The sequence below is a fragment of the Clinocottus analis genome, unplaced genomic scaffold (genome assembly GCF_023055335.1).
Source record: "Clinocottus analis isolate CAN_PGR_092001 unplaced genomic scaffold, fCliAna1.0.p SCAF_27, whole genome shotgun sequence".
In the NCBI taxonomy this organism is placed as follows: domain Eukaryota; kingdom Metazoa; phylum Chordata; class Actinopteri; order Perciformes; family Cottidae; genus Clinocottus; species Clinocottus analis.
The window spans coordinates 391,455-416,859 of record NW_027176009.1 but is presented as its reverse complement, the minus strand read 5'-3'; the positions used below and the strand labels follow the sequence as shown (position 1 = coordinate 416,859).

Genomic DNA, 25,405 nt, shown 5'->3' with positions numbered 1-25,405 from the left:
GGTGGCCGCCGGACGCGGGGAAAGTTCACTCCGCTGTGCGTCAAAACTATTCACATCCACTTCATCTTTTCAATCGGTTTATTCAAACGAAAGGCAAGGAGATTGACCACATTTATTTTAAAACACAAACACGTTTTTACAAAGCAACGTCATGTATTTACACAGTTACATTTTATTTTTAATGGCGTCGTCGTTATATATGGATGAGATGAAAAATAATGTGCAAAATGTATTATCAATTTCATGATAGCAGACTCGCGCGCGCGCGCGCACACACACACACACACCCACACACACACACACACACACACACACACACACACACACACACACACACACACACACACACACACACACACATACACACACACACAAGATTTGATGTCATGCGCTCAATAATACATCACTTCCAGTTTGAGGCGGTTGACCTTTACTGCCTGAGACCATACCCGAGGGGGGCGGGGCATCAACTATAAGCTCCTGAGACATTATTGGCTATGTAATCTAATAGTTCTGTGGCAAAAATAGAAATATCTTCATCTTTTTCATATTCATGCTGTAGTTATATTCCATGCTTTACACATTGTTTCCTCTCAAACAATGATACAAAACCTGCAGCTTTAGTGCAAAATAGATTCATTTTACAACGTTTATGCTTCATCGCACACACAGCAGTGAGTGGTTGAAGATGAGAGGTGATTCTTACACCTCATGGCCGATACACGTCTAAGATATTTACTGGCATGTGCGCAGGTTTCGCACTTTGTCTCGAGTCCTGCGCGCCTGGCCACTAGACAGCGGCCATGAAGGCCGACTACTTCATGCACATCAGTCTGTCTGATGCTGCTCCTGCTGCTGTTCCGCAGCCTTTCCTGCCACGTGCGTCTCTCTGACCTCTGCACAGACCATAATGTGCTTCTAGAAGCGTCATGACCTGCTTTCATTACGCAACAGGCAAATGGCGTTTTTTTTTTTGTATTTTGGAGTGATTCCGCAAAGAAGAAGGCAACATTGAACTGTCAGCTGTCGTCGTACCGGTCTTTCAATTCTGCACGTTTCAGTTGCTGACAGACCAGGCCAGTCCACATTCTTTTGTGTATACTATGTGTGTGTATGTGTAGGAAGTAAAAGGTAGCGTATATGAAGTATAGTTACTGTTACCATCAGCCCCTAAAATCTGCCTCAACACGTGATGTGGTGACTTGGGAGAAAACTAGAGTCTGCAGAGTTTTTTTTTTTTTCATTGAGGCCACATGATTCGTGATCCAATTTTCAATTCATATCAATATCTTACTTCCCTGCCGGTCTCTCTTGTGTTACAGGCAGTACTGTTCTTTGGCAATGCACTCTGCATAGATTTACTGAACATATGAACAGTAGTACAAACACTGTTAGGAGTTCAACACTAACCCTGCTGTGAGACACAACGTTCTGTTACGGTCAAAAGAAACGTATTCCATCATCTGCAAGAGGTGACACTGGTACTGTACTTGTTGCTATGATTCATAGTCACGTCGGTCAAACACAACTAACGAAGCCGATTGGTTCTGTTTCCAGGAGCAGCTCAGTGCGACTAAGTCTATGTCTGCTCATTCTCAAGTTTCTCCGCAGGGCCGCTCCTCCTAGTCAGGTAATGATGCCGGCAAATGTGTTGATCGGTAGCGGGAGTCCTTTGTTCATGTATTTGCTCAGTCCGGCGTCTTTGTCCCATCCCAACTTGAATTTGGACCGAATGCTTTTCTGGACGCAGTATCCGGGATCGAGACACGGGGAGATCTCGATGCTGCAACACAAACAGGTTGAAGGTGGAGACATCATCAGTTCGGGATGCACAGAAACTGGGTCCACCGGGAGAAAGATGTGGAACAAACTAGACCTTGACAGAGCAATTTCATACACACACATTAGAGTTCCAAAAAGCGATCTCACCAAACCTTTATAAGACGTTTACTCAGTGGTGAAAAGAAGGAAGGCGAGACTTTCTCACCTTTGCACATTTGTGTAGCTCCTGCGACAATCTCTGTCCAGCGTCACAGTGAAAGGTCGACTCTCCAAAGTGCGAATCTTAATGTTGCTGGCCCGAATCTTTGAGTCCTGGGAATTTCAAAATAAAACAAGGTGATAAGAAGACTTATCGTTGATAAGATAGCGTACGTTCTACAGGTCGTTTTAACATAAGCCGTCTATGTGAGACTTATCCACTGTGGTGTTTGAGCCTGGCAGTGTCTGACTCACCACAACGCTGCCTTTGCTTTTTGTTGGAGGTTCATTCAGAGTCATGGTCAAACAGTTCAGATCTACAGCAGAGAAAACAGAGTAAAAGTAAGACAAAGTCATGATAGATTTATATTTTAAGCATACAGTGGTGGCTGGGTATTGAATGCTGAATGTGCTATAAGAATAACAATACTGGACCTTCTGCCTCATTGGAGGGAATAGCTGTAATCTGAACGCCTGACGTCCGGACCGACATTCCTTTGTCAACGTCTCGGCCACTCAATGTCACCTGGACACACACACACACACACACACACACACACACACACACACACACACACACACGTGTCAAGCCTTTTGCATTCACACTAACAGTACAATACATACACGGCATATTTCAGAGCAATTCTTCTGGTAATAGATGAGGCACGTGTCAGTAATCTGATACGGAAACCAGAAAGGTCTCGCCAGGTGAGTCTGCAAAGGTCCCTGCTGTGTTGGGCTTCTTTTTTTTCCACACGTCTCTCATTTGAATCCACGCAGATGTCTCTGTGCAGGGGTGCGTCCCAGCTTTCGCGGGTGCGGCATCAACTCTGGGATTTCGAGTCTATTTTTCCGACACGATGCGTATAAACTTGAGGTTGATGTCCAATAAAAAGGCCCAACGTAACTGTGTCTGCGGCAATGCAATCAGCTGTGTGCGTAGTTCAGTTTGCTGGTCGCCAAACTCACCGTAGGAAACAATAGAGCATAAAGCCAGCGTGGGCAAACAGTCAGTGGCGGGACAAAAAAGGCAATAAAGAGGTTGTTTTGAGAAAGTGTGAGTCACCGCAACCACATGTCTTGAAGCCATGACCGGCCTCCCAAAATACAATGCGGTTTGTTGCAGCAGAATGGGAGCTCAGACGTGGACAGACACAGAGAAGCACACTGACTCGCAAATGTGTGTTTCTCCTGGTGGGGATAATAATTGATTTTTTTTCTTTCTTTTAAAACATACCTTTCTGTAATTCAAGGAGACAACCGCCCCGCACACCTCCCCTGAGCTCTTCTTCTGCTTCTCTGTGTGAGAGACAGGCATGTTGTTAGGCGTGGTCGTGTTTAGGTACAGACAGGTTGGTTGTACAGGAATAAAAAGACGACATTGGTAAATAATTGATGTCCCCGTTCACCCAATTCACCTCTGATTGACGCAGAGATCCGTCTGAACTCCGGAAACTCCATTTCCAGATGCGTGAGAAACACGTCTTCTACAGGATCCCTTTTCATGTTGGTGAACGTGATCTGAAAGAGGAAACAAACAACTCTTTCAAGAAAAAGAATGACATTTGAAAAAAGTGAATCGCAATGTGTTAAAACATTTTGGTATTAGAGCTGTTCAGCTCAGTAGAGGCTTCCGGTTGGGGAGAGCACACTGTGCTTTTAGCCTTCACACACAGATAAATGACACCCAAACTGTATCATATTCTACCTTAACAAAGTAGACGGTGAAGTAGACGGGCTGCTGGCCGGTCCGAACGTAGTAGGAAATGACATCAGGCACATAGGACTCCTTTGGCCTCCCCGGGTCCATCTGTTGCTAGAGAAGACAAAAGACATGAAAAATGAATCTTCCTATCTGCACAATGTTGTAACCACAAACGCATTTGTGTAACATCAAGTGAACATTGTGAAGAGGTGAAACAGTAGCGCTTGGTAATTTACCCGGAGTCCATAAAGTAAGAGAAAGGGAACTTTAGTTCATCTTTTAAGTGTCACGTGACTTCAAAACACAATGTACACATTAAACATGTCTATGTATTTTTCCCGAGTAACTTTAAAACTTTTGAGAAACAGGGGTGGATACAAGAACTTGAGGAAAACATTTTGTGGTGATTGGACGAATATTTTTTGAGTACATTGCTGGTTATTATATTTTGACCTCCCAAGATGAGTAGAGGCAGCACATTTTTACATCTTACTTTGTGACTTATTGTTATTCATAGAACAGCGGGAAGACTGCTATAGTTTGATGAAAGAAAGAAACTTTAATTAAGGAGCTGCAAGGCGAACACAGGAAAGTCAACACGAGAACAAAACAAGCTTTTCCATTATTCTCATAAAAAGAAGTCTCCCACCACAATCTCTTCATTCTTAAACTATTTATTTATCATCCATGAAATCGCTGTAAAAGATGGTACGCAGCTTTCAGTGTTTAACAGCTGCTACTTTCTGTTTGACGGAAACATGTACGTCAAGGATCCAAACTGCAGAGAATTCCTCTCTTTCACACAAGTCCCTCAAACACAATCAAAGAGTGTATCGAACATCAGGCTGCTGGGAAAAGAATTGTATTTACCAGCTTTGCCAGCTTGGGGATCATGCTGCCTAAACTCCTGATGTTAGCGTTGTACCACGGGTCCACCATGCTCAAGTAGGAACCAAGAGTGCAGAGATTGTCCATGGACTGATGGAGGTTTTCCCAAAAAGGAAAGGAACATTAAAGAGAGAACCAGAAAAACACAAAATTAACAGCAATGAGGGAACACAATGAGCCTGAAGGTTTTTCTTACTCCTTGTGATTGTTCTTTGGCAATTTTTTTTTTACATGTTTGGCTTGGCTGTCTCATTGAGTGTAACTTATAATTATCGCTCACTTTTTCTTTCTAACAATCTGGTTTTAGTGATCTTTTTTTTTGATGTAATTAAGTAATCACTTTAAAAAAATACATTTTTAGCTTCTTTCATGTCTTTTCTCCAAACAAGAACGTCCACTTACATAGACCCGAGCTGTTTGGATGAGTTAAAAATATATATCTATATATTTAAGGGATTTATTTATTTATTCATTTTGCACATCTATCAAACCCAATGTAATACCCTTGAACTTTGCTCAATGACAGTTCTTGATGATATGTAAGCAGACAATAAATAAATAATACAAATTGTAGCTAAACTCAATGTCTTGTCATCTCATTACTGAGCATGTTTAAAAAAATTCTCCTTGGGGATTAATAAAGTACTTTTCATTCATTCATTTCATTTCATTTATTTTCATATTTTCCCGTCACTACAGTGTTACTGTGGGCTCCGGCATTGTGATGTTATGACGTTAGGAGTCAGTGTTTGTTATCTCTAGAGGTGCGCTGACTCTCATGCGACAACAGACCGCTGCTGCGTTCACAGGAGGAAGTGGCCTCACCTTGGCAGAGGAGATGGGAGATGTTGCCTCGCAAACAGGGATGTAGTAAAACTGGAGGTTTACTTTCATTGTAAGAAAAAGCCTCCGCGCTTCCCTTTTCCTGGAAAGACAAGCAAAGATTCGTGAGAAACACAAGATGTGTTGCATCACTGGGTGACAGAGAGGTTTCGGGTTTCAACGTATGAGATCGGCAAGAGAAGAGAAGTAGCTTTTAGCATGGAGAGAATGTAAAGTAGAGATTTATTAGTCCTCCAGTTCCGGTTTTATTTTATTGTGAGTACTTCAATGTTAAATATATAAAAGGAATTAGAGGAATTTAGGATTAAATGAGAACATGTAGCTTCCTATTAGTGACAAAAATAATTTCCACCATACGTCTACAGTAAGGCATCGTTATTACACACATAGGAGTCCTATCGAAACTAAATATTCTAGCTATAATCAAAAACATGTATTTTACGGTAGCAAATATTGTTATCCCAAAATATTTGCACCTAAGAGGGGTATTTTTATTCTTTTAAGGAAAATTATTATTATTATTATCCTTATTATTATGCATGTTGCTAAAAATATCTCATATAGACCATATAGACCACTTATTGTGCAATACTTTTATACACACTTACTTATTTTATTTTTATTCCATCTGTGTATTAGTATTCTTCTCATTGTTTAATTTTTTAATTTTGTTTATTACTGTTTTACTGTTTATTTATATTACTTGATCTTTAACATTATTTACTGTGAGCAAGGCTGCTGTAATCATGTCATTTCCCCACTGAGGGACTAATAAAGAATTCTCTCTCTCTCTCTCTCTCTCTCTCTCTCTCTCTCTCTCTCTCTCTCTCTCTCTCTCTCTTTCTCTTTCTCTCTCTCTCTCTCTAGTAGTATAACTACCAAAAATATACGGTGACTAATAGTGGAAACCACATCTTTTGTTCCAGCAACCAAAGCTGAAAACTTTGCCAGCCTTGCAATCGCTTTCTGAAAGTTATTGTTGAGAGCTGCTCACGAGGAAAAAAACATCATAAATGATAGCGTGCAGATCTTCGTTGCCAGAAAATGATACAAAACAACGATAGTGCAGTCTCACAGAGTTAAATCAAACTAAAAGACGAATATGAGCCCAGACAGGCACAAATATCCCGCTGCTTTTGAAAGAAGCTTCGTTGTCCCTCACCTGAAGAAGTAGTAGGCCTTGGCCAGGCGACCCAGCACCCTGTCGTCTCCCATGGCGACTATCCTGGCAGTAAAGTGTCTCTGCTGCTTCGGCATCGCGCTGCTTCCTGCGCGCCTCTGCAGAGTCGTCCCTCGTCTTCCTTCCTTCCGTCCTGCTCCTCCTGCTCCTCCTGCTCCTCCTCCTCCACCGAGGCTGGCGTGTTCCTCCAGGGTGTCCTGTATCAGCACCATGCTGTCCTTCACCGACGGTTTCATCTTGACGCCCCCGCGCCGGGACAGCCTGCCCGACTCCAGCTCGCTGGGGAGACGGAGAAGGTCGTTACTGCTGAAGTCAAAGACCTAATCGTTTTATAATGACCTAAAATACACGAAACTGGCACAGATCTTAATGTAAACTAAGCGGTACTTGATTTACCGTTTGCACTGTTCCCATGATGAACTCATGCTGGCAGAGTCCAGAGATGACGACAGGGGGGGATCAGTGCTGGGGGGCAGGTCTCTCTCGATGCCGCTGTCGTTGGATAAGACGGAGAAGCGAGTCGTGTCGGACGGCGTCACGTCACCGGGCGACTCGCCCAACACCAAGTCCTCCAGGCTGAGGGAGTTCTGGTCCGATATGGAGCTGGATCGAAACCACCTGGCCAGCACTCGCCCTGTGGGCACATCAGCACGTGTCAGTGGCGCGTGATTCAGAGGTCGGCACAAACCACAGCACAGAACTGGCGACTGTGGGTCAGTGGTTGGCATGCCCATCTTTCGATCGGTGGTTCGATCCCCCGCTTCGCTAGTCCATGTCGTTGTGTCCTTGAGCAAGACACGTAACCCCTAATTGTTCCCCGTTGCTGTGTCTACGGTGTATAGAGCAAACATGGAAGTCGCTTTATCTAAAAAAAGCGCCAGTGTAATGTAGAATATATGTGTGTGTGGGTGTGTTCAGCTGTTATAATGCTTTTGGACTTGAACACGAGCACATGCCTCGCTTAACATGCGGGCTCTTCACAAACAGATTGACGTAGACTTCATTTTTCTCTGGAAGCGTTTTGTTTTTGGAGCTGCAGGGTACTGTACGGTAGTGGCGGGCTGTGAAAATTGTTATTGCGCTAGCTGTAGAGTTAAACAGCTGATTGCACTTTTATTTTCCTGGGTACTTTTGGGTAAAATTGAATTTTGTACATACGCAATAACAACTGTCCTGTATTTACAGGAAACAGTAAGCAATGAGGTCATAATCTTAAAGGAAACGGTCACACTCAGTTTCACAGAGTCATTGATTTAATTGAAATCGGTTCAGATTTAATCAGTTTGATACATTAAGCGAGTCCAGCTCTAATAAACACTTAAACAGGTTGTTTTTTTTTAAGATGGCGGGCCTCCTCTCAGTCACGACTTGATGTTTGCACTTTTGAACTGCCTCATAATTCTACTTTAGTCATTTGTGACATATTTCAGAATGACTTTCAAAAGGTCTGTGATCATCTAGTGAGGCTGCAGATGGTGAATAAACCTTCATTATCCAGTTCAGTTTTTTTAGGACATAATTCCAGTTTCAGCCTAATTTGGTTGAGCCGACTGGAAGTAATAACTTCCTCTTGAACCCCCACAGGTTCCAGTTCCACTCACAGATATCCAGATCCTCAGTCCACATGTGGAAGCTCATCTCTGGGTTCGGAAGAGGTGAGTCGCACAGTCGTCCACTGGACAATGGCTCTGCAACACACACACACACACACACACACATGAATGGAGGAAGAGCAATAGGAAGAGACCTAAACTGTCACAATGACACTCAAAACAAAAACACCTCCCCCGAGCCCCATAACGTCCTGTCTGTAAACACTGCTGTCCATCCCTCCACCTCCCAGCCCGGGACAGGGGGGAGCAGGTTCATCGGATGGGTTTCTGACATGATACGAGTGGATGTCACGGAAATAGATATCCGGAATATAAAAAAAGTCAAACACAGAGGACCGACTCGACTGATTTGGCCGTGGAGGAAGCTGCTAAATAGAGAGGCATGGTCACATGTTTGATGTCAGGGAGAGCCGATAACAGAAAACATGTCCATCACTTGCCATGTGTTTTGAACAGGACACTGCACTCGACCGACTGCACCGAAGTGAAGGAGTTTGTAGTAGACTTAAAACAAAAAAGGCTGAAACTGAATCTTGTTGGTAAAAAGTAAAATATATACAAAAATACAAATTTTGTTGTAAGGCGTGAGAAAAAAAGCGGAGGGAAATGTTATGCCATTAATCACCCTTTGTAGATCCGACTGGGATAGCAGATCAAATAAATAAAAAGTCCAACACCTCACTGTGTGCGGCAGGATTTGAGCTCACATCTTGGAAACTTTATCTAAAAAAAAAAAAGGACGGAAAAGTCTCACATATCTCAATATAAGAGATTTTATTGGAATCGGGAGGGCATCAGAAAAGAGACTTAACGGTTCTAAAGAGCAACTTGTGGTTTTCTTTGAGAAATGTATATTTTATTTTGTATCTTATTTATCTTATATAACATTTTTTTTATTTCATTGAAGTTGAACCATAATTGCGAAGCTTTGCATTTCTTTTGGCGGATGACGCAGCTGAGAAGCCTGAAAGGTGATAAGAGACATTCTAAATAGTGTCTGAACTGATGAGTCACTAAAGAGACAGCATCAAGGCCAGAAACATGAACAGATAGTCCGTAGATTTAGCAGTTCAAAGCCAGAAGTAATTATTATGCCAAGCATAAGATGGTGTTGATAGGCAACTGCCAGCTAAAGTGAAGATACAGGTCTCTTAACAGCAAAACAAGCTCTTTTGATTTGGCATGGCGATATAATTGAATGTGTTAAAAACAAACACCAGCTCAACCAGGGCAGTGAGTTTTTACTGTAACAGTAAACACAATGACGCCCTGAGGAATGTTTCCATCGTGATTGATAGAGCGGGAGAAATATTCTCTGTTGATCGGCAGCATGCAGGGCCGGCTAAACATGCTGTTGTTTAATGAAATGGTGACGTGTGCAATGCTCCGGTGATGGTATGCCAGGCGTCAGCCATGTAGAGCTAATTCCCTCTCCAATTCATTTGGACACGTTTCACTCTTTAAAAACAACTACTTAAAATGCATGAGCCAGTGAGAGCCCCGGTGGGACAAATGAATTTTCCACAAACAATGATTTGTGAGATATGACAGCGTTTGTGATCTGTGACTAAGCAGCGCTCGCATGTCTACAGCAGTTAAAAAAAAAATCTGAATTATGAGATAGAGAGTCATAATTATTAAATAGTAAGTGCACATGCGCTTAAGTGGCGCTGGCTTTAAAAAAAAAAGAAAACATTTCACCAGATAACAGGATAAAAAAAATAAAGAAGAAAAAAAACAGCGCCACTGATGGACATGCACAGTTACTTTCTCATAATTTCAACTTTTCTATCTCATAATTATGACCTTTTCCTTTACTGGCAGGCATGAGCTTCCATACTACTACTATTTTTTTTTTTTCAGACTGCAAGACAACTCTCAATGCCCAAAGAGGACTTATGTGAAATAATACAAGCACAGGCCAGATGTATAACCCCTTAACAACTGAAGTGGATGTAATTTATATTTTATTCGTCTAAAACGTTGATGGTTTTGTATGGCATTCGAGTATCTTTTCATCAGTTAAGTTGCTAGAACGTCATCCTACAGTGTCACAACCTCGTCTCTTGCAGCTTCCCATTTTCTCCGTTTGACTCATGACATAACCAAAAGTGATGGCGGGGCACGTGGTTTTCTTCCTTCATTGATGCATGGCCACATCGGACAGAGAAGCTCTGCGTGTGCTGCTTTGGGGAGTTCCTACCTGAGTCTGCGTCCGTGATGATCTTGCTGTACAGCCGCTGCAGACGGCTCCTCAGCGCGCCCCCCTCCCCTCTGCCGCCCTCCTCCGCGGTCTGCTCCAGAGCCGCCAACACTTCCTGAAAGTGCGTCTCGACATCTTGACCCATGTCCTGTCCCAGAAAACACACAAACACATGCGCGGGTAAATTCACGTGCACACAGGAAGACAAACACACACAAACACATACACACAGGGTCTGTATTAATAGCAAAGAGGTAAGGGGTCAGTAGCACGCTTGTTTGTGTGCGTTTCTGCCCTCGTGTGCGTCCTGCCGAGGTGTTACTTTAGGATTGGTGCCAGGAGACACTTCCACCAACAGACCTTCATTCAGGATGTTTTACACAACACGTACATATGAGGCAGGGACTATTTTTAATCCAGAAGGGGGAAAATGAAACAGAATTTACTGCCATCACCAAAAATGTAGTCCGACTGCATTTTGCTGATGCCACGCTGAATTTGAGTCACTGTGGAAGGAACTTGTTGTCGCTCAAAATGTACAGAAATGACAGCAAAGGGTCATTCATTTCCTCCTGAACGGCAATCGTCAGCAGATGTAATTGTGCGTTCACATGGGAAAAAAGATGTGCTAAAAATATAAAGAGCTGTTGTGAAATAAACTAGACAACCAAAGGTTATCTGCCCTTCTCGCTCTCTCTTTTCCTCTGCATGTATGAGTGGGAGTGTGCATATGTGTGCCAATATGTGTGAAAGCGACTGATACGGTTCGCCAATACGCACTGAAACGCACTCAAACGCACTGAAGCCACTAGGTTTCCGAAAATGGCCCTGATATACACACAATACGTTTTACTTTGCAGCCATGTTTCAACACCCATACCAATCGGTGTACTGATGGGGGCTTGTTGCTTGCATGGTCAAATTGCTTCCTCAGATGTATTCAGAAATGGATTTCGGTTTATAATAGAATGTAATAAAGTTAAGAGAGGGCCTGCTATGTCAGAAGACTTAGTGTAAATGTGAAGAAGAGCACCAATCAGTCAAGTCCAGGTTACTTGCATATTTTTCACTCAGCACATTTATTAGAGCAACAATTACAAAAGATTAGAGTCTGACTTTGAGTCAACAGGTTAGTCACACTGGAAGAGGAAGATTAATTAATTCTGAGAGTTCGGAGAAAGCATGCGGAAAGGTTTCACATTTCCTCTGCACAAAAAGTATCTGTCTGAGGACGGGGTTATTAGAGATACAAATTACAAAAAAGGAAATAGACCGAAAAATATGTGAGCGACACACTAAGCTGAAAGGAGAAGGCAGTGACTGAGCACAACCCGACAGCTTGGTGCGGTTTCCACTGACCTTCAGCGCTCGAGCCAGTCTGGGCCCGTGGCACCGCTCCGCTCCTAAAGCCGCCTGTATGGAGTGTTGGACCACACGGCACATGTGGTCAAGGGGACTCGAAGATCCGCCAGCAGCTGAAGCGGACGTCTCAATGTCGCCCGACAGGACTTGTCCCAAAGAGCCAGAGAAGACTTCTGGGTCGGCCAGGACGAAGACCCTGCAGGGATTTTACACAACGGGAGTTTGACTGCATGCGGCAGTACGAGGAAATAGAACACGTCTTGGCAAATCTCCAATTCCTCAAGGCTACTTCTGATGCATTTTATTAATGACTCACCTCTCCTGAAAGGGATAGTGCTCATTTTTTAGTCTCTGCTCGGCTGTGACCATCCTCTGGTACATCAGACCTGTGGACCGAAATGGGGGTTTAACAACAGTATGTGGTTCAAATCCTCCGTAGATAAACTGACGCGTGCTTGATGAATGAACAGTTCATTAAACATCATAGTACAGTAAGATCTGGCATTTATTTATCTTGTGTCAAGGGAGACATCTGCTCTCACTGGCTGCCAATGTCTGCAGTGTAAGCTGGTGTCAGTCAATTCATTCCAGTCTTTATTAAAAAGCATATGTGATCTGCCCAAAGTCAACAGTCTGAGTAATAGATAATTCATGTTTTGATTGACCCGCCTGAGGTAATCAGGAATTGAAGTGACAGCGTGCAATCATGGAGAAAACGCGTCATCTTTGATCTAGAATACCACATACTTTGTTCATAACATAACCAGCAATGAATGCAGATTTAATAGAGCAGTTTAATAACGTGTCAAAAATAATTACAGGTGTACTGTCTATAAGTGTCGACTATTTCCATGACGAGATGACCTCCTCGGGTAGGAAGTTTAGTAAAAAAAGAATAATGAAGCAATCGCCTGCCGTTTCAAAATTGGACCGAAACGTCGAGCTTTGCGTTGGATAATACCTGGAACGGAGCGTTCAGTTTTAATCTGCCTCGTGTAGCTGAGGCCCACGGTGCAGTAGGGATGGGGGTAGATTAGGAGTCTCTTACAAAAGTCGTAAACTCGCTTGTACAGCTCATCTGGAATGTAGGCTGTCTGGAATATCAACACAAAACACACGCACATGCACACACAAACACATTACAACTAATGCCGGAAATGAAAACACCTTTTTGATTTTTACGGTAAGCGGATAATAGTTTGATGTTATTCAAATAGGAGGAGTCCACATTCTCTTTGACATTTTGGTCCAGAAATCAAAACAAACAACATTCCGCCTCCTGTGAAGTACTTTTTGTAGTACCAGAGCTGAAACTAGTACTTTTTGTGGTACCAGTGCTGAATCTGAATCTACCAGTACTTTTTCAGCTATGAATACTGTACCTGAATGATGGCATACATCAGTGTGTGAAGCAGAGGGATGATGCCTTTGCGAGAGTCCCACCTCTCAGCCTGCAGAGGAAACACACACTCAGTAAGATGATCAGCTCATTAGCGGAAAAATAATCAGCCACGTCAGAGATGTGCCACTTTCGTTTGTTCAAATTTCATGGATAAAACGCTCAGTTGATGGACTCAAATTAATATAAGCAGATAATTAATAGGGTTCATGGTCAGTCAATTCAATTCCAATCAGTAAATATTCAAACAACCAGATAAGGCAAGCCAGACACAGATCGTGTAGTCTGGTAGCCCAAAAAACACTGGGTTATTTTTGGGTGAATTTGGAGTGCCAAATTAATAACCACTGAGCCACTGCTGACACCTCATACCTTTTCTAGCTCCTTTATTAGCACCCACACCAGAGATATGCCGTTCGCTGGATTGTTTTGAACCTTTTTATGAAGCGTCCACCTCAGCATGCCTACACACACAAAAACACAGAAAGATAAAAAAAAGAAGCCATTGACAGCTCTACACAGAAGCTTCATGACAGCTCTACTCTGAAATATGTCTGATGACTGAACAGCCGTCACACTGCTGACGCGGCTAAATGTTGCACACACTCGCAGGCTGGCTCTAGAAAATATCTGTTGGTTTACTGCTTTGGATACAAAAACAAAACACACAGAAAATCTTTAGCAGAGAATCCAGTCCACACACACCACACATGCAGAGGTATTGAACCCGCAGTGAATGTGAAAGAATTATTTAAATGATGAGGTCATTTTGCTGTTGGCAAAAGTGTTGAACTCTCTCTATCAAGTTAGGACTCTGTGACATACTCAGATGATGTTGTTTGTGAGATCTCATATATTACATGTGAGCAGAGCCAACGGCAAAGACGGATACAAAAAAATGAAACATCTTGTCATCGTGATGCTTTTACATGATTTCAGAGTGTGGCAGTAGATCTACTGTACCTTTGCTGAGGCAGTCTTGAGGCTGCTGGTTGTCCTGTTCCCTGGGCAGCACAGCCATGACGCTGCGGTAGAGCTCTGGCTCTGGAACAATGGGCGAGCAGCCGGCTGACCAAAAAGATGAGCAGCGGTTAAGTGTTTGAGTCTTCAAATGTATCGATGTATATGTGGGCAGGAGGGAGATTCATATTGTGAGTGTGCATAAGTGTGTGTTTGTCCTGTACGTACCTGTAGACTCCATGCTGCGTGTACTGCTTGCGTTATCCCAGGGGGTCTTGTTGGTCATGTCTCACGTGCATTGTGGGTCTATCATCTGTCAGCACATAGAAGGAGACAACGGCTATTTACTGGCAAGTCCGAGGTTCAAGCACTCGGTGGTCGGAGAACCTGCCTCCCGTGTGGTGGCTGACCGTAGGTGTCAGGTGATGACTGTTTCTCTGACATTGAATGAAGCTATTTTAAACTCTCTGTTTGTTCACAGGCCATGGGACGATAAAATCATCTCTATAAGTTTCTCTTTTTGAATTTGCGAGTGAGCATTCAACATTCAAACTGCCGAAGAGTTGAATCCAAAGTTCTGCGGTTTCAACGGTGCAGGACACACAAGGCGAAACATAAGGGTTGCTTCAACGCAGCGTCAGCAGCTCACGGTGCAAATAGTTGTTGCCTTTGCAACCACCTTGTCCATTATCAGCTATAAGTGTTAATGGGCACACACACACACACACACACATTTCATACTGTAGATACAAACACATCTACTGATGCATGAGGCACAGTTGTCCCACGCTAGCCCTCGCCACCACTGTATGGAAGTGTTCCTCTAAATAACTTTAACATACTTCAAAGCTCACGCCATCTTCTTGTCTCGGGTCCCACACAGGTTTGTGAGTCACCTCTCAAAGCTGTTAGATTCAGAGTGAATCTGTATTTATCTGAAAAAAAATAAAGACACCCCAACCACAACAAACACTCAGCGCTAGTTTCCACAACGACTGACTTTCCTGCAGCACGTGAATGCAGAGTCTATGTGGATGATCGCTTTCATGGTTTAAAAAACAAACTCTTCTGCTCTGCTCTCAACATACCGACTGTAAATCATTGAATACAAGTGCTCATGGCACTGATCAGAATCTTTGTGTTAAATATACACCAGAAGTGTATGATAAGAAGCTTCAGCAACTCAACATCAGACACCATAATATCTCTCTCTCTCTCTCTCTTTCCCTCAGAATATATCTTATTAGTTTCTAAGCCACCAAACAACCAGCCAATCAAAATGTCATCAACGGGCATCTGGAACATCACACAAGCCAGCAAAACTTCTCTGATTATTAACATTTAGCGTTTAAATTACAACAGGTGTAGAGTATAGATAATAAAAATATTAATAATAATAATATCTTGGGGACTTACTCGGTCCTGCAGAGCTTTCCCATCAACACAAACGCTCTTCGTACTGAAACTAACAAGTGTGACACACACACAGCGACAGTGAGAGAGAGACAGAAAGAGTCACAGGCAAGTGAGAAGAAAGAGGGGGGTGTTTGTTTGTTTGTGCAGGTGTCATAGAGTCATAACCTGTTTGAGTCCTCTTCCGTTGGCTGAATGCATTTGAATTCGAACTTCTGACTCACAACATTTTGCTCTCTTTCATGTCGGTGCACACACACACACACGCACGGACGCACAGACACACGCACGCCGCTGGGGGGCATTCCACAGGCTGCATGTGTACAATGAAAGGATTTTGAGTGATGGATTAACCTCGATCCAACCCAGAACAAAAAAGCTGCGCTTTCAAAAATCAGGCAGTGAACAGCAGTGCTGCTTGTTGACCACAAGTTTCCGGTTGCCTCTGGTGTGATCTCTCTCTCTTGTGTCTCTCTGTCTTTCACCCCTCCTTCCACACCTGTTTACAGCGGCTTGTCCTCTATTTTAATTCTGCGTCTCAAATCTTTTATCTGCCTTCCTCGTGAATGACTGCAAACGCAGACACAACAAGCATACCGCATTGCGATGCTATAACGTGCATGCGGCAAGCATCCTCGTGCATCTACGTACACACATGCGTGCAAAGGGTATCCGAGGGCGAGGTTTGTGGACTCTTGCCCACGCAGGCTCTGTTTCTACTTTCGGGAACTATTAATGCAGCGTAGGAGCTGACACACACAAACACGCATACACACACACACAGAGCATTTCCTCTGTCAGAATGAGTGGGCAGACAACATTCTATATTTAGAGAGACCGACAGAGAGTGAAAGAGACAGAGAGTCAGCCGGAGTAAGCCGGAGTGACCGAGGGAGGCAGAGTTTAGAAAAGTTAAAAATAGATGCACCACATCATTCACAACCTTTACAAATAACTAGCTTGTAAAAAACACAATCTGCAAAATGATTTCTGCCTCTAAAAACACAAAATGACCATGATAGCTCCATGATTGTGTGGCATTGTTGTCTAAGATTACTTCAGTCCACATGCTGTTTCTGTGCATCTCTTCAACACAAAGAAATGGAGTTGCAAAGGGGCGGAAATTTTCCGGTAAGTATCCAGAAAGTTTTTGGAAAGTTTCCACGGCAATTTTGGCTCGGGAATCTTGAGAATTAAAAAAAAAAAGTGCCTAAATTTTTTTGCAAAAGCATATAACAGGGAACTTAAATGTAGTTGAGAACATAACTATGCACGCCGAGCTCAGCTGGACCCTGAATGCAGCTGGTTGGGAACATTGTCTGCCAAAAACATAAACGTAAACATAAAACGTTCTGTTGTTTTTGAACGTCTTTGTCATCGATGTTGCGTCTAGACGTTTCAGCCCGATGCCTGGCAGGTGTGAGAGCGCCGAGTTGAGTAGAGGCCATATTGCAGACAGATAGAAATTTCAATTATAGCTCGCAACATATTGAACTAGTTCAATTTTTGGAGCTGTGAACTTAGTTCAACATGAACTATGAACTGAACTAGTTCATGTAGAAAGTGAACTTTCCAAACACTGTTTGTCATTAACCAGCAAAGTGGGAGCCATTCAGGCAAACTTAACCTAACCTCTTTGAGTCTGACACACAGCCATCCTCAACAAGCTCGGACAGTGACACCAAAGATGACGACGAGTCATATGTTGAGGAAGTGGACAGTGAGGAGGACGTTGATGAGTTCCAGGAAGAAAGCATTTAGACCTAAAAGGATTCAGGGAAAAACACCCCAAAAAAAATTGGATGGTGGGTGGTGATCATACGGAATACACTTTGTTATTCAACGTTCATGTTTTTGTTGTTCGATGAAAGAATAAAGCTGTACTCACAAAATGTCAAAAAAGTCATTTTTAAAAGTTGTATTATAAATGTTTGCATGCATGTCCGCTTATGACAAGGTAAATACAGTTAAATTACACCAAAATGTCCAGTCTATTCCCGTTGATTCCCATATATTCCCATTTATTCCTGTTTATTCCAATGGAAAGTTTCCAACTTCAAATATTCGCGGAATTTTGCAACCCGAGTTCTAAAACATGCAATTGCTCCAACGGGTGTTACCAGAGAGTCAAGAAGAAAATTTAGTTTTAACAAACAAACATTGGACACTGAGGTGAGAGCAATGCGATTCACAAAGCATGGATAATATACCTTAAAATATTATACGACCAAATGCCGTTGCATCGTATCAATTAACACTCGGAGCGCGTGGGATTGCAGCTCCACGTCTCCAATCAGCAGCAACACATCGTCTTCCATCATTTGAGCAAACCACGAGTGTGCAGGTACGAACTGCAACATGCATGACTTGAATAGCACACATTGTTTCTTTGGCCACTAAACCCTGTCAAATGGCCAGGAAAAGTGCTCATGACTGAATACACCACGAGCTTGAGAACGCTTACAGATGCCAAGGCCGCATAACTTCCTCTACGACTGTTGACTATTTACGGTTAATGTGAATTGGTTCCTGATCAGTGTTTCGCCCATGATACATATCTGTCTGTTGGGGGAGGAGGGTTCAGATGTGCATTGCAGTGTTCAGACGGGGGTCTCTCAAAAAGAAAAAGAAAACAGCAGCGCTTGTTTCCGTTCAGGCACGCTGCAGAAATCTCAGAGAAAACAAATTATAGTAAAACAGGAAGGACCTGACAGCGGCGTGTGGAAGTGCGTTTGTACGTTGATCAAGAGAGAAGTGGTGCTGCAGTGGTGTGTGTGTGTGTGTGTGTGGGTGTGTGTGTGTGCGTGCGTGCGTGCTTGATTGGAAATCCCCAACCTGTGATAGCATGGTGTGTCTCATCCTCTCTTACATATGGACCTGGAGAAAGTGGAGGACATAGGAAAGCACCTGCAGAGTTTCTTCCCTATACAGCGGGCAAGCAGTCGCTGAAGAAATTTTAAAAAAAGTACAGAGTGACAGCACTTTAAGTTTCTCATTAGGAAATGCATGTTGCAAACTGTGTCTCAACATGAAATCATTCTTCTTTTATTTTCTTATTTTGCTTTCTGAAGGAGGTCCAACAAGATGACACTGTACAAATGTGGATAGCCCTTTTTTATTTTACCGACAGAGCATTCCAAGAAAAGCTACAAATTTGCGTAGGGCAACATAAGTTGCTTGAAAAATGAGTCCTCCGGTATGAAAAAGCAAGAAAAAAGATGCCTGATTGAGCAAAGAAACCTCAGTTGACTGAGACCAAAAGGACACGCACGCACATGCACACGCATGCATGCACGCGCGCGCACGCACACACACACACACAAAAGTTGCAAGTACACGCCTGAAACGTTTAATTCAGTGTGAGCATCGGGGGGATATCAATCAAAGTGATTTCCTGCATCAACATGCTGGACAATATGAGGAAGTCCTCGTCGACCGGTGAATGTGTGTGTGCGCGTGCCTGTGCATGTGTGTGTTTCTGTAAACCTGGCTGGCCTGACTGACCAGAGATTATTTTCTCCTCAGGGCCTGCATACATTGTATGTGATAATGCTGCAAAACCTGCCACAAACAGATGAATATGTCATTTTTAAAATGTAATAAATGAACTAAAGGTAATGTGCTAATTGGAGGAGTTGGTGTAAATATGACACCCAGCAATCAAGAGGTGTGGATGGACAAGGTGACGCTGTATGTTGCATCAGGCATGAGGAAGATGTGGAGGTACAAAGGGGTTTCCAGAGAAGTGTGTGTATGAGATGCCTACAGTGGGGTCTGTGATGGCGATAACAGGGTTTATTGGTCCATTACGGGTGTCAGGGGTCAGAGGATGTGGCATTTAGGACACGTGTGAGTTAAGGAGTGTTTAACAAACGCACTGCGCAAACAGACCAGGCCGGTCTTCTTTTGGCATGTCAGCCAGGAGGCCCCTCGTCGTTCCTCGTGTGAAACCAGAAGATGATGCATTTGTCATGAAACTTGCGTACTTAAGTAATAACACAATTCCAAAGTTATTTTCACCCAAACAACAATCTTTTACTAAACCTAACTAGTTTTGTTGCCTCAAGGTTACTAAGAATTTTACCATCTTTGTCTAAACCCGACCAAGTGCTTCAACCTAATTACATGCGTATGGTCCTGTTATTCAAACGACCATACGCATGTAACTAAAGACACGTGTTGCTGGCTTTGGCAGGGACACTTTTCATGAGATATCATATGAACTGAAGTGAGGATATGTTGCAGTGAAACAGACACGTAGTACATCCTACTGTGTGGTCACACATGAACACGTACACACACTATGCATGTGGATTCAGTGTACATGCAACTCACACTAACAAGATACCAGCGTTGCTTCTAGTGCAACCGTCAAAAAACGTTTCAAGTTCATTTGAAACACGCATGACCCCTTATTTATGTGCATGTCCATCAGTGTTTTTGAAATAGTGAATAGATTCATTCTTCATACATGTAATACTTCTAAATCCGTTCTTATCGCAGATCAAATCAGCTCAAAACAAAGACAGCATTGTTCCCCCGAGAGGCAGCGGCGGCCTCAGACACAAGGCCTGCGGATAACCAGAGAGCTGTGGGGAACAGTGTAAATAATTCATATTTTCGATCAATCCTCTGACTGAGTAAGAAAAGACAGTTTTGTTATCCAGAAGTATGCTCGCCAGTCATCAGTTGGGACTGTGGCTTACAGCTCCTTGCCAGTTTGGGAAGGAAAACAAGAAGCAAATTTCTGTTTGTTTTTAAATAGTTTTGTTTGCTTTTCTTAATGTTAAATCTATAAGTTCTCACTTATGCTTTTAAATAAATTGCCACGGTTCAGTTGCCGAGTGGTTTGCAAGACTGACACGGGTTCAAGTCTCTGCTTTCGAAGCATCTACGCTGTGTGCGCGCGTGGTAACTAAGCGCAAAACATCTCAGATTTTCCTGATGTTGAAGCAGCGGGTTGTTGCTCTTCAGCAAGCACACAGCCAAGCAGAAGGGCGCAGTCCATCTGCAAGATTACACACATTCTCCGACCAAATATTCGGGGTATTCTGCAACTGACGTGAGTGGAAAAGTAAACATTGTTTCCCGACATGGAAAGACAAGGGGCATTGGACAAATGTGAGGATTCCTGTGGATCGCCAGTCTCACCACACGGCAGACTGTATTTAGCCACAGCAGGCCCAAAGAGGCAATGCAGTAATAGTAATAAACGCTAAGCGTTCACAAGAGGTCACTTAGTGGAAAGTGATCCAACTGCACAGGATGCACCAAGTGCGTCACTTAGGCATGATCAGCAGCAGAAATAGATCTGCACACACACACACACACACACACACACACACACACCCACGCGCACGCACACAGGAGGACAGCATGAAATGTTTTTTTGGTTTTTTTTGCTCTGAGACTGAGGCACTAGCTGTAAAGATGATGCCAAGTCACAATGGGCAGTCTCCCATTGTGACTTGGCATGAAGTCACAATGGGAGACTGCTTTCCAAGGAGCCCGCAGGTACACGACTGCCAAGAAGTGGTGTTGGCCGCTTGTTTTTCCTATTCCTCCACGCGACAAGCGCAAGGGTGGCGTCCCAATGTTGGAAAGAGTCTTCGGCTGTCTGCATTTTGGGAGCTGCAGCGTGTTGAGTTTAGGGTGTTTTGTCGTGACGTTGTCACATAAAGTGTGTCAGGTTTTCCGGGAATACGACAACAGGCACGTAGGCCGGCGAGGGCCCAGAACTCAAGGCGACATCGGCCGAATGTAGCAAAGGCAGCCAAGAGGTTACAAAATAAAGCAGCCACGCCTCAACTAGTGATCGTTTTAATTGACTTACACAATTACCCAATTATTGAAATAGTTTGTTTCGATTTGCTTTCTGACGATCGATTTATTGAGAAAAAATAAGTTACTTAACACCACGTAGAGTAAAATATTAAAGACCGCTGTAAAGAGCACTGTAAAAGTTGTTTGTGCATGATTGTTGTTATCATGTCGAGTGACTTTGTAAAAGCTTGATTGTATCAGGTCATCTGCCTCATCATTGTGTTCCCAGTGTACAGACATGGTGGAGTCCATTTGATTTATCTTCCCTCCAACTATGTCTCTCTGGAACCACAAAGTGGAGAAAAAGGGATCACAACAGGGTTTATTGAGCTGCTTGCAGCAGGAGGAAACTGCCCCTAACTATCAGTTCTTTGTGTCTGCAGCACAATCACCGGCCTGTCCCAGGTCAGCTCAGTTAGTCCTCTGAAGACACAAACAAAAATAATTGATTGCAAAGTCTTAGGTGCATTTGTGACATGGTGTGCAAGGGAAAAAAGCAGCTTGCACCTGGTCTTTTTTTTTTTTTTACCAAACTGCTTCTCCGTCCGGAGACCAAAGACTCCCTTGTGATGCGCTGCTTCAGATCCACCGCTGGCCCCATGTGGGCTGACTTTACAAGGCAGCTCTTTTTGATCTACTGATAGCAGTTTTTCTCATTTGCCTCGCCTCAATTCTTATGAGATTATTAATATTTTTTTATAAATCAAACTCATTACTTTGTTATGAACAACATAATTTGATTTCTAATTAATTCGAGCAAACTGCACGTGTTTTGCCACATTCGCGTAGTATTTATTAAGTACAAGGGCTTTGAAACAATCCGTCATTGTTTGAGTTGTCACATGCGAAACTGGAAAGGTGCACTCAATAGCTTTTAGACCACCGCCAACTGTGTCTGCAACACAGCCGGGGGCCGGTTGACCAGTGATGAGCGAGGAGTCAGCAGGCACTCAATGGCGTTATAATGAAATGAAAGATGTTTTGAGAGAGATGTGAGTCACCACAACCAAGAGAGGTCTTTGATCATGCAGTTATAAGTCACCGCACAAAATAGTGTGCAGTTTGCTGCGGCAGAATGTGAGATTAGCCGTGGACAGACACAGAGGTGCACACTCACTCAGTCACATCCTCACACTGTTACACACACACACGACTAGATAATGATCTATTATGTTCTGATCATAAAGTGGCTCACAGGATGACAAAACACTTTTATTTTAGAAAAAAAACTGTGACCCCAAAATAAAGATTATTTTGGTGTTACGAAGACTTTGGAATACCCCTCCGAACATTTGTCCAAACATTTATTTTAGAATATTTAATTGAAGGGGACTGAGTGTTCTTTGTACTGTATGTGGTCACATGGTGATGTTGACGATCAGTGGGTGCAGGAAAAACAAAGAGTCCCTCACGCACTGTCCATTTATCATCCATCTAATTTTAACAAATCATGAAGGAGACAAATTAATCTGTCTTACAGATAAAGGTCAAAAGATACCTAGATAGTAAAAAAAGGCAACTTAAAAAAGGAAAATTAAGGGTGAGACTTTGGTTTATGTTGGACAAATTTTGGAAGGGCAATACATTTTGTGAAGTGCTCATATTCTCTTTCTGCTATGAAATGTACCCTTTTTGCTACACACTTTAAAACACATGACACTGACTTTCCAATTAATCAAGAGGAAATGAAAAATGCCTTTTCAACACTTTTTGATCAAACCCTTGGTCATACTGTGCACTTTTATAACATTATATGAAGAAACAAAAAAATGCAAAAAAAATATTACTTTGTATTTTTTACTAAAATCCAATCGTCTTTTCTCTGTAAAACTATATATGAAGTGTGCTCACATAAGCTAGTGCCAATCAGTTGGCTCCAATAACATCATGACAGCTGTCCATCCATCTACACCTTTTAGAGACAAAAGTCCTCTTTAGCTTCATATCGTGCTATACCTTTCAGCCCGCCCACTTTTAGAGCGGTCCAGTCAAACGCCAAGGATTTGATTTAAATCCCGCTAGTAACTGTACAGCGTTAAAATATTCCTATTCTCTTGGGAACACGTCACAGCACGGTAACTAAAGATGCTCTTACGCCCGCTTTACTGGGACTCAAAACAATTAAAATAGGTAGGTCTAGAACCTTGGACCATAATTCTGTCATGATACCGTCTACACGTGACAACCCACAAGTGCCTTAAGAAACATAATGGCTGCCAGATGCAAATCACACAAAACTAATATTACTGAGAAAACCCAAACTGTATCTACAGTACAGAATGTACAGTAAAACACCTTTAACTGTTCAAATGATGTTTGCTGGCCTCATCTACTCCAAGAGGATAAAATAAAGCTTAATTTTGTGTTGTTTGAAGCTTAATATATTAAATGTGCTCATTATTATTATTAGTCTATTACCAAGGGTGTTGGGTTAAGCCTCTGACTAAAGACAGCCAATGAGTTAGTGGTAATCTGTTTTTGAGTTGGTGTTTGCTATCCTGGTTCTCCTGTTCCAGTCATCACTGTTTTTGGCTGCATTATGTCACCGTTGACGGTTGTGGTCGTGACATATTCTGGCACAGTGATCGCACTAATGAAAGGCTTACCATCGGATCATGTGGACTGTAACCTTTTTTCTTTTTTTTTGCCTTATCACGTGTGGTATAGTTGTAATAACTGATTGTTGCTTAAAGTTTCACAGTGGTATTTCATGGCCCCATAGTGTTTTGAGTTTCTCTATAGCTCTAGGTACAAGACTGGATCACCAGCATTCAGCTGAGAGCCTAAATATTTCAAACCACTGTGTCACTGTTTTCTCATGTCTTACTGGAACGCCTCACCCAATCAATGACATCACCAGTCTGATTTGTTTTTGGGAGATCATTTTTAGATGGGCGTTGTGTGGCGGTGAATAGCTGAATAACAATTTACATAACCACTCAAGACTGAATACGTGCCTTATTGTTAAGACAGCAATATCCTTATATTATGAGTTGAATTAAACAAGTACTGTTTTTTAAGAACAAACAAAGTGACTGAAATGGATACACACACACGCACACGCGCACGCACGCACGCACGCACACACGCACTGAGACTGGAGCCCCCCTGCATTATCCCCAATGTGGTACCAGGAAGCTCGCACCTACAACAAGGAAGTTGGACTCCCAGCAGACACAACAGAGTGCCGGGGCTTCAATCAGATCATGACCGTTTACAAAACCTTGTTATTGACTCAGGAGGTGGACAAAATAAACAGAAGTCGGATGTTAGTGCATACACCATGAAGCGTGGACGTCGTTTTTCTTTTCAAATAGCCTGACACAAGAGAGAGCGAGAGCGCATTCAAAATATAAATATGGGTACAAAACGAGAGGGCTCTTCAAAAAGAGTCGCTGACATGTCCCGCAGCCTGCAGCAGCGCGGGGGCTCACGGGTAAACGGTATCCGTCGGTCAGGTGGGAGGCAGGGAGAGAACCGAAGGACCCGCGAAACGATTGCGAGTCGTGAAGGAGAAGCGAAGCAATGCAGAAAAACGGGTCAACTCACAAGAAGAGCTGCGGGTAGGAAGTGACTTTAGATTCATATAGCTACAATAACACATAGGTCAGGAGACAGCTTTGCGTTCATCTGCATGACGCTACAGTAACTTATGTTAACTTAAGTCAGAAGCATCTGCGGTACTTGCTAGCTGAACGTACGTCAGTTTACATTCGGCAACGCTTTTCGCCGACAGTAGACAAAGCAAACTATAGAAATGCCAACATGTCAGCAAATACTAAAATATCACATGTTTCAGCTCTGTTTTGGGAAACTTACCTGCAGCTATGGTTTGCCAACAGCGCCATTTATCAGCCGTCTCATCCCTCGGTTCGTGACACCTTTACTCACCTCCAAGTGTCTGTCAACCTGGCAAGTGTGTGGCTTGTCTTCAGGCCACGCCCATCGCCAAAATCGACCAATGGCGTGGCACTGCACTTTGGTAACCAATCAGAGCACGTGTACATGTAAACTATTATTACAGTAATAGAAAGAC

General features: G+C 43.0%; 1 protein-coding gene across 1 annotated transcript; it reads right to left on the bottom strand.

Moving 5' to 3' along the window:
* Positions 1-103: 103 nt before the first annotated feature.
* Positions 104-25,305, bottom strand: LOC137795139 (phosphoinositide 3-kinase regulatory subunit 6). Its single transcript, XM_068592445.1, has 21 exons — positions 25,189-25,305; positions 14,362-14,446; positions 14,137-14,241; positions 13,546-13,637; positions 13,157-13,225; positions 12,736-12,868; positions 12,091-12,160; positions 11,772-11,970; positions 10,413-10,560; positions 8,198-8,284; positions 6,993-7,230; positions 6,579-6,875; positions 5,399-5,498; positions 4,556-4,663; positions 3,689-3,796; positions 3,399-3,501; positions 3,218-3,279; positions 2,416-2,506; positions 2,236-2,297; positions 1,988-2,094; positions 104-1,783 (listed from the first exon to the last, which is right to left on the bottom strand). The coding sequence occupies exons 2-21, from the start codon at positions 14,417-14,419 to the stop codon at positions 1,627-1,629; spliced, it is 2,394 nt and encodes a 797-aa protein (XP_068448546.1). The 5' UTR covers positions 14,420-14,446; positions 25,189-25,305; the 3' UTR covers positions 104-1,626.
* Positions 25,306-25,405: the final 100 nt, after the last annotated feature.

What these genes read in the sequence shown, in the direction of transcription:
- LOC137795139 (XM_068592445.1), bottom strand. Translation starts at nt 14,419, where the DNA reads ATGACCAACAAGACCCCCTGGGATAACGCAAGCAGTACACGCAGCATG. An exon ending in CACTATCCCTTTCAGGAGAG is followed by an intron (nt 11,971 to 12,090) that starts GTGAGTCATTAA and finishes AAATCCCTGCAG; the next exon opens with GGTCTTCGTCCTGGCCGACC. An exon ending in AGCTACACAAATGTGCAAAG is followed by an intron (nt 1,784 to 1,987) that starts GTGAGAAAGTCT and finishes TTTGTGTTGCAG; the next exon opens with CATCGAGATCTCCCCGTGTC.